The sequence below is a fragment of the Hylobates moloch genome, unplaced genomic scaffold, assembly GCF_009828535.3.
Source record: "Hylobates moloch isolate HMO894 unplaced genomic scaffold, HMol_V3 SCAFFOLD_9, whole genome shotgun sequence".
Classification (NCBI taxonomy): domain Eukaryota; kingdom Metazoa; phylum Chordata; class Mammalia; order Primates; family Hylobatidae; genus Hylobates; species Hylobates moloch.
The window spans coordinates 124,966,712-124,975,337 of record NW_026652284.1 but is presented as its reverse complement, the minus strand read 5'-3'; the positions used below and the strand labels follow the sequence as shown (position 1 = coordinate 124,975,337).

The following is an 8,626-nucleotide window of genomic DNA, read 5'->3' as shown; positions in this document are numbered from 1 at the left end:
CAATATATGAAACTCAGTGTGCTGAGAAATTCCCACTCACCTCGGTGGTTTCACACACACTCTAGGTTTTCAGATCCTCTGAATTGCAACCAGACCCTGGGAGGAGGTATGAGGATCAAAGAAGGTAAGGGACTCATCCAGAGCCACAGCTGGTTGGGAGCCAGGTCAGATTTGAGCATAAGACAGACGAGGAACCATCATTTTCTTCCTTTTCACAAGGACAGGGGAAACTGGGTCAGGAGGGTGACACTTGTCTAAGTAGGCTCAGCCCAGCACTCCACTATGGGTGGTGCTAAACTTGTATGATGTCCACACAGATCCTTGTCCCAGGACTGGATGCCCCTAGGTTCCTCAGACTCTTTGGGGAACCAAGGGTGTCTCCTGCATTCACACTGCTGACAGCAGATCTGCTCAGGAGTGAGGCACAGGCTGGGTAGGACAGAGGCACTCTTCAGATTTGGGGTCCAGCAGGAGGGACTTGTGGACACTTGCTGTGTCCTGACAGCCACAACCATCTTTGGGGGAGGGATCATGACTCCCCTCAGGGCCATGGCACATAATTTCAGACAATATGGGTATTGTGGTGAACTTGGATGTCCAAAAATTGTATGTAAATCCTGTGCTATTCTCTCATTGTAAAAGGATGCCAAAACTTCAACTATTTAATCACACATGTGGGGTCCCAGAGAATGTTCACCCACAGCTTTATGTCAAGTTGACATGACGTATCCAAGCCATATAGATGGCAGGGGTCATGGAGATTTAGCACTCACTAACCCGTTGTGCTACACAATACACTACCTTAACCCCTCTCAGAAAAATTCTAACACACACCGACCTCCAAGCTGTCCCCAAGCATGTGCAATCTCCATCCTCCCAACCACCCCACCTCTTCCTGTTGGCATTGGTCCCTGGGGTCTCCCCTCACCCACTCCTGAATGGGTAACGGGCTCCTATGGGCAATCCCACCCCTGAGGCACTGAACACATGGGAAAGCTATCTCAGACAATCTTGTTGGAAATACGTTTTCACAAGACATAGCTCCAGAATTATAAGACACTAAATTAGAAAAGCAGTGTGCATGAGGCCGGGCGCGGTGGCTCACGCCTGTAATCCCAGAACTTTGGGAGGCCAAGGCTGGTGGATCACGAGGTCAGGAGTTCAAGACCAGCCTGGCCAAGATGGTGAAACCCCATCTCTACCAAAAATACAAAAAATTAACTGGGTGCGTTGGCAGGCGCCTGTAATCCCAGCTACTCGGGAGGCTGAGGCAGAAGAATTGCTAGAACTCGGTGGGCAGAGGTTGCAGTGAGTCGAGATCGCGCTACTGCATCCCAGCCTGGGCAACAGAGTGAGACTCTGTCTCAGAAAAAAAAAAAAGAGAAAAGCAGTGTGCATGAAAAGTACTTAAATCAGTCCCTGGCCTGTAAAAAGTGCCCAGTATTGGCCAGGCGCAGTAGCTCACGCCTGTAATCCCAGCACTTTGGGAGGCCAAGGCAGGTGGATTACCTAAGGTCAGGAGTTCAAGACTAGCCTGACCAATATGGTGAAACACCATCTCTACTACAATATACAAAAATTAGCTGGGCATGGCGGTGTGTGCCTATAGTCCCAGCTACTCGGGAGGCTGAGACAGGAGAATCGCTTGAACCCGGGAGGCAGAGGTTGTAGTAAGCCCAGATCATGCCATTGCACTCCAGCCTGGGCAACAAGAGCGAGACTCCATCTCAAAAAAAAAAAAAATATATATATATATATATATATTCCTTTTATTACGGAGCGATCTCATTTTAGCCATATGTGATGGTGTGCCCATATGTGGCATAAAATTATGCTACGGGGGTGCGGTAGGGGGCAGGGAGATAAGGACACATCAGTTGTGGGGGAATTGGGGTGCGGGCAGATACGCTGGTGGGAGAGGGGAGCCAAGCTGAGCAAGACAAAGGATCACAATTTCTCATGTTTCTACCAAATTACTGCTGCATGTATGTGACAAGAAACATTTGAAGAACAATTTCAAAAGGAAATGATTTTTTTTTTGAGGCGGAGTTTTGCTCTTGTTTCCCAAGCTGGAGTGCAATGCAATCTCAGCTCACCGCAACCTCTGCCTACTGGGTTCAAGTGATTCTCCTGCCTGAGCCTCCCAAGTAGCTGGGATTACAGGTGCCCGCCACCATGCCCGGCTAACTTTTGTATTTTTAGTACAGATGGGGTTTCTCCATATTGATCAGGCTAGTCTCGAACTCCTGACCTCAGGTGATCCGCCCACTTCGGCCTCCCAAAGTGCTGGGATTACAGGCATGAGCCACCGCACCCGGCCAGAGGCCAGAAATAAATAATTTCTAAGAATAAAGTTTGAACAGCAGGTTAGGGGTGACGTCAGATGGCCTAAGAGAGGTCAGCAGGCCGCTTGCACAAGCAGAGGCACTGTGTGGGGAGGGCCTAATCCTGGCCCAAGAAAGATGGCTCCACCCCAGAAGGCTGGAAAACCGCATGTCCAGTGCTTGCGGCCACGTCTGGAGTGGCTGTCAAGTGACCCAGAACTGCATAGCCCCTGCTGTGTGCCAGGCTGTGTGGTCTCCCGTGAAGGTCAAGACTGAGCGGCCGGGCGCGGTGGCTCACGCTTGTAATCCCAGCACTTTGGGAGGCCGAGGCGGGCGGATCACAAGGTCAGGAGATCGAGACCACGGTGAAACCCCGTCTCTACTAAAAAAATACAAAAAAAAATTAGCCAGGCGTGGTGGCGGGCGCCTGTAGTCCCAGCTACTCGGAGAGGCTGAGGCAGGAGAATGGCGTGAACCCGGGAGGCGGAGCTTGCAGTGAGCCGAGATTGTGCCACTGCACTCCAGCCTGGGCGAAAGAGAAAGACTCCGTCTCAAAAAAAAAAAAAAAAGACTGAGCCCAGTCACACAGTCCTCAGGACTGTCAGGTGGATGCTGGCAGGGCCATGTCTCTTCGAGCCTTAAAGGGGCCTGGTCAGCCTCCTGGCTGCACGTAGAGTCTTGGTAGCCGCATCTCATCCCAGAGACCCGTGAGACCATCTTGGGGACCCCACATCCTGTGTGTCCAAGCACTCTTCTCACCTCTATCCTGCACCCAACTCTCCTTTTGCTCCTCCAGAGAAGCAGATTTGTTCAGGAGTGACGGACAGGCTGGGCCTGTGGGCCAATTTTGGGCTGACCCCAGAACCCCTCACCCTGCCCCCGGGGTCCAGTCCTGCCCCTCAGCCCCTGGCCTTAGCTGTGGGCTGTGCTGCTTCCTGAGTCCCCACCCGGCAGCTCCTCCTCGATCCCCATGCTGACCCTAGAGGAGGGCCTCCTGCAGCAGCCCCTCCTCTCCCCTGTGAGCAGCAGCGGGCACAGGACACCCCTTCCACCCTCTCCTGTCTCTTTCTCACGATGTCAACCCTGCCTCAGCCCCAGCAGGGTCTAGGAAACACCCCACCTCCCAGTACTGACAGCAAGCCTCTCCCGCCCACTGGGACCCCTGCCTTCACCTCCTTGCTGCCTCCCCACCCACGGCCTCGCGTGTGCTCGACAGTGCTCACTCAGCCAGGGACTCTCTCCTGGAAAACCTCTTCCCCACCACCCCCCGCCCCCGGCCTCGGGGTCCCACCCGTTAGGGGCCCGATTCCGCGAAGCCCCTCTCCACAGAATGTACCGCTGGACACCCCCCGTCGGGCTGACTCTTTCCAGCTCAGGCCCCCACAGCCCCTCCCAGCCTCCGTTTCTTGCTCCTTCCCCACCCACCTCTCCCGCACAGGGTTCTGGTCAGGGTACGGTCCAGTCTCCCATTATGCGTCCTCTCCGCAGCATGTGACCCAGCCCATCCCCCCTCCTTCTTCCTCGCCCCGAGACCCTCCAACTTGGCCCTCCCCACTTCCTGGGCCGGCCCTCACCCTCGGCAAGGACCCCCGGGCTCCTCTCCTCGACGCCCGACCTCTCCAAGGGCCTACAGTGGACAAGGTACCCGCGTCCAGGAGCGCCCGTTCATCAGGGAGACGGACATTTGCCACCTGCAAACCACGACGTTCCATGAGTGGGTCCACGCGTCTCCCCTGCCCATCTCCTACTCTGCACCAGCGAGAACCCCTCCGCCTACAGGGAAGCCCCTCACCAGGCAAAGCCGGGAGCCCCAGACCCCGTGGCCCGGAGTGAGTCGCTCTGTGACGCCCTGGACAGGTCACTCAACCACTCGGCGCCTCCTCGGCCACTCAGAGAACACCTGCCCTCCCGGAGACCCCGGTGAAAGCCCAGCACTCCCGCACCCTCCTCCCGAGCCCCCGCACACCAGGACACCGCGAGCTGCGTCTCCCGGTGCGCCTGCGCGGGGGCCCCGCAGGCGGAGAAGTAGGCGGGGCCAGCGGCCGCGGGCGACTACAAGTCCCGGCGTGCACCGCGGTAGGCTGGTCGTGGCGCGCCCGGAAGGTGTCGCGGCCCTGGGCCCCGCCCCGGAAGATAAGGCGGCTCGCGGACGCCGCATTTCCTTTTTTGGCCGCGCTAGTGAGCAGGTAGGTCGTGCTTGCGGCCCTGCGACATGGGCAGTATCCGCCGCCATCCTCCTCCCTGAGGCGCGCTGAGACGCGGGCCGGCCCTCCTGAGAGGATACCGGTGCGGGCGCCCGCGGAGAGGGTAGGGGGTGTTGGGCGCGGCGGCCTCGGGGGCGGGGTCCTGGAAAGCCGGGCTGGCGGGGGTGCCCGGGCCTCCCGGTCGCGCTAATCGTGAGTCGCCCCCAGGACCCGTCGCCATGGGCCGTGTGATCCGTGGACAGAGGAAGGGGGCCGGGTCTGTTTTCCGCGCGCACGTGAAGCACCGTAAGGGCGCTGCGCGCCTGCGCGCCGTGGATTTCGCTGAGCGGCACGGCTACATCAAGGGCATCGTCAAGGTGCGGAACGCTGGCCAGGGCGGGGCGGGAGGGGACGGGACGCCCGGCCGGAACGCCGCACTCACGCCGCCTCTGCCCGCAGGACATCATCCACGACCCGGGCCGCGGCGCGCCCCTCGCCAAGGTGGTCTTCCGGGATCCGTACCGGTTTAAGAAGCGGACGGAGCTGTTCATTGCCGCCGAGGGCATTCACACGGGCCAGTTTGTGTATTGCGGCAAGAAGGGTTAGCATCGCGGCGGGGAAGGAAGGTCGGCGTGGGCAGGGGTCTGGGTGTTGCCTGAGGAGTTAACGTTCTAAGCCGATATGGGAACCTCGCAGGCAGAAGCTTCAGGTGGGGACATCCGCGTGGCCAGACCGGTGGGCATCGGTGGGTGCCGAGAGAGCTGTACCGGGAGGCTGGATGTTGAATGCTGTGCTCACAACTTCGCGGGCTGCCTAGAGCGAGGGGGTTCGCATTGCCTCTTACTGTGCTGACGGCCTGATGCTGCTTCCTCTTGCAGCCCAGCTCAACATTGGCAATGTGCTCCCTGTGGGCACCATGCCTGAGGGTACGATCGTGTGCTGCCTGGAGGAGAAGCCTGGAGACCGTGGCAAGCTGGCCCGGGCATCAGGGAACTATGCCACTGTTATCTCCCATAACCCTGAGACCAAGAAGACCCGTGTGAAGCTGCCCTCCGGCTCCAAGAAGGTTATCTCCTCAGCCAACAGAGCTGTGGTTGGTGAGTACCAGGCAGCAATTGAATGCCGAGGGCTGTGGGTGAACAGGCTGTGAGCGCCGGTGGACAGCAGTGGCTAGACTTGGTCCCTGGAATTCGATTACCTGTTCTAAAACTTGGGTTTTGTAAGTTTGAGCTCATCCTGTAGTCTCAGTTGTCATCATTGTTAAACGGGCACAATAGTACCTGCTTCACTGCTATTGTGGCGTTAAATGAGATTGGGATTAAGTCACCAGGGACTTGAATTCTACCGTGGGCTTCCTGATTGCTGTACTTGCATACAGTTGGTTAACAGCCTTTTCAGAGAAGGCAGGGAGAGATTGTGACTTTCTCAAAGACACCTACTGAGTGAGTGAAAAAGGATTTGAGTCTAGGTTAACTCATTGTGCTGTTTGGGAACATCTTGGAATCCTTGTGATGAACTCAGCCTCCCACAGGGGAGGCCCTGCGGTTGTGTTCCTGGAATAAGCAAAGCTGAGATGGGGCAGGGTGAATCAAGTGTCCCATGTCAGGTTGAGTGACCTGCCTGATGTCTCACACACATGGTGAGGGGGGTGCTTCCCTGCGCTTGGAGCTCAGCCAGCATTCTAGGTGATGGAGGTGAGGGCCTTGGCTTGCCTTCCCGTTGTGGATTGAAGAAACTGGATGTCAGCTCACAGGTTGCAAGGGGCTCCCTAGGGTGGAGGCAAGTGGGCTTTTTGCTGGGTAGTTGAATGCAGTATTGTGAAGGTGCATGACAGGAGATTGAGGGGAGCGGGGAGTGCTCTGACCAACTGGAGATTCCCTGAGGTACCTGATCTCCCTTACAGGTGTGGTGGCTGGAGGTGGCCGAATTGACAAACCCATCTTGAAGGCTGGCCGGGCCTACCACAAATATAAGGCAAAGAGGAACTGCTGGCCACGAGTACGGGGTGTGGCCATGAATGTAAGTAACCCAGAAACGCAGGGTTGGGTATTCAAGGTACAGTGGCCACACGGTTGGTTGGGTAGGCAAGTCCCATCCACAGGTGTCCCTGCAGGAAGGGAATCTGCGGTGGGAGGAGCAGCAGGTGGTGGTTTGTAGTCACAGGACTGTTGATCCTGCCCCAGCACTCCTGAAGGAGGTGGGCTCACCCTCCTTCACCTTTTCTCCACAAGAAACAGAGGCTGGGAGGGGCAGTGGGGGCCTGAGCCGGAAAGAGTCAGCCCAACTGGGGTTGTCTAGCGGCACATGCTGTAGAGAGGGGCTTCGTGGAATCAGGCCCCTAACGGGTGGGACCCCGAGGCGGGGGGCAGGGGGTGGTGGGGGAAGAGGTTTTTAAAGCCATCTTCCTCTGCCTGCAGCCTGTGGAGCATCCTTTTGGAGGTGGCAACCACCAGCACATCGGCAAGCCCTCTACCATCCGCAGAGATGCCCCTGCTGGCCGCAAAGTGGGTCTCATTGCTGCCCGTCGGACTGGACGTCTCCGGGGAACCAAGACTGTGCAGGAGAAAGAGAACTAGTGCTGAGGGTCTCAATAAAGTTTGCCTTTATGCCACCAGGCTGTGCCCACCCCCATGGTTTCAAAGGGGAGGGTCCCTGCTGGGAGGATTTCTGTGGGATCTCCCTGGTTGGTACTGGGAGGAAGGTAGACTACTGGAGTAGACCACCAATGAGTGGTAGAAGCTTGAAGGGAAAGTCCACAACTAGAAACAAGGTGCAGGTACCCTGGGCAAGACCCTTGCTTCCCCACAGAGGGGACCAAGAATGTGGCATCCAGGACCTGACACGGGTGGGTGACTCAGTCCCATGGCCTGCAGTGCTTGGATGTAAGCACTCATTTCACGTATCAGGAAACAGAATAGGACACAATCGTGAGCCTGGTGTTGTGGACCATACCCTCACTCTGCCAGCTCCCTGCTAACTTGCTCAGCACCTGAGACGGTCCTTTGCCCAGGGTCTTTTGGCTACACCCTTCCCCTCCATACTGGGTACAGCCCTGCTGATGTCAGTGTGTTTTTGTGAAGGGATACCTGGCTTGCAGGTGTGTCTGTCTTGCACTGAGAACTTGGGATGGGCCCTGGAGGAACGTGGGACAGACACCTTGTCTACAGCCAGGAAGCCATTCCTAGCCTGGCTTTTACCATTCTGTTCTGCAGACGACTGGGAGTACCCTGCATGCATTCCCACCCCGCCCTGGTGGGGAGTCACTGACTGGAGGGTTCTGGGTGTTTTTTCCTGTGGTGGAGCCTCATGCCTTTCCTCATTTTCTAGCCTGATAGTGACAGATGAGGTTGAGGGTGGTGATTGAGTGTGGGGTCCCAGGTCACTGCTGGGATTGCTGAACAAAGGGATGAATGCATGCAGTGTGTGTATGGGGATCCCAGACCACCCGAGTCCCTTCGCCCACCCACCCACCCAGAGCCCTACACTGGACTGGAGCTGGCACCAGCAGTAGGTTGGTCTGCTCCTTGAGTCCTGGAACTCCACAGCTTCACAGGACATGTAGCCCCCTCTTCCCTGGGGCAGAGAAACTAACCAGGAACAGCCCCCAAAGCTGCATTGATTATCTTAAAGCACGTGGCCTTTCCCTGCTGGCAGGGGCTGATACCTTCTCTCTAGCTTTGGTAGTGACAAGTGAGGCTGAGTGGTGATTCTCAGTGGAATCAGGTTGGAAGTGTTGGGGAGCCCCCCCCCCCAGCAAGGGGAGGGCAAGTAAGCTGGTTGCAGTCACAAGGCAGAGTGGAGGGGCTTCCTGTTTGGCCATAGCTCATGGCATCTTGTCCCTTAACCACTACCCAGTGAGGAGATCCCAGGACAGCATCCTATCAGCACTTTCACACAAGGAAGTTCCACCAGCGAATGCAGCAGCTGCAGATCACTGCCCCTAACAACACTCCTGTGGAACTGCAGCAGGCAGGATGAGGCATGGTGCTCTCCCTATAGACTTGGTTGGAGAGTGCCTGGCAGGTGAGAATAGGTCACCTTAGGCTTTCAAGGTCACTCCGGGATGACAAGTCCTGTGGATGTGCGGTGGCTCCTGGCTGTCATGGTCCACGCTATCTC

At 57.0% G+C, this 8,626-nt stretch overlaps 1 protein-coding gene across 3 annotated transcripts; it reads left to right on the top strand.

Moving 5' to 3' along the window:
• The first annotated feature begins 4,358 nt into the window (after positions 1-4,358).
• Positions 4,359-7,118, top strand: RPL8 (ribosomal protein L8). Of its 3 annotated transcripts, none has more exons than XM_032760870.2 (6): positions 4,359-4,510; positions 4,736-4,884; positions 4,967-5,108; positions 5,386-5,604; positions 6,411-6,526; positions 6,925-7,118. In XM_032760870.2, exons 2-6 carry the CDS (start codon positions 4,747-4,749, stop codon positions 7,081-7,083), a joined length of 774 nt encoding a protein of 257 aa, XP_032616761.1. In that variant the 5' UTR covers positions 4,359-4,510; positions 4,736-4,746; the 3' UTR covers positions 7,084-7,118. The 3 variants fall into 3 exon arrangements, with proteins under 3 accessions (XP_032616761.1, XP_032616763.1, XP_032616762.1); XM_032760872.2 differs by having other exon boundaries at positions 4,485-4,610; XM_032760871.2 differs by having other exon boundaries at positions 4,485-4,631.
• The last annotated feature ends 1,508 nt before the right edge of the window (positions 7,119-8,626 follow it).

Excerpts from the sequence above, each read along its gene's own strand:
- RPL8 (XM_032760870.2), top strand. The coding sequence starts at position 4,747 with ATGGGCCGTGTGATCCGTGGACAGAGGAAGGGGGCCGGGTCTGTTTTC. Across the intron at positions 4,885-4,966 it reads ACATCAAGGGCATCGTCAAG|GACATCATCCACGACCCGGG; the intron begins GTGCGGAACGCT and ends CTCTGCCCGCAG. Across the intron at positions 6,527-6,924 it reads TACGGGGTGTGGCCATGAAT|CCTGTGGAGCATCCTTTTGG; the intron begins GTAAGTAACCCA and ends CTCTGCCTGCAG.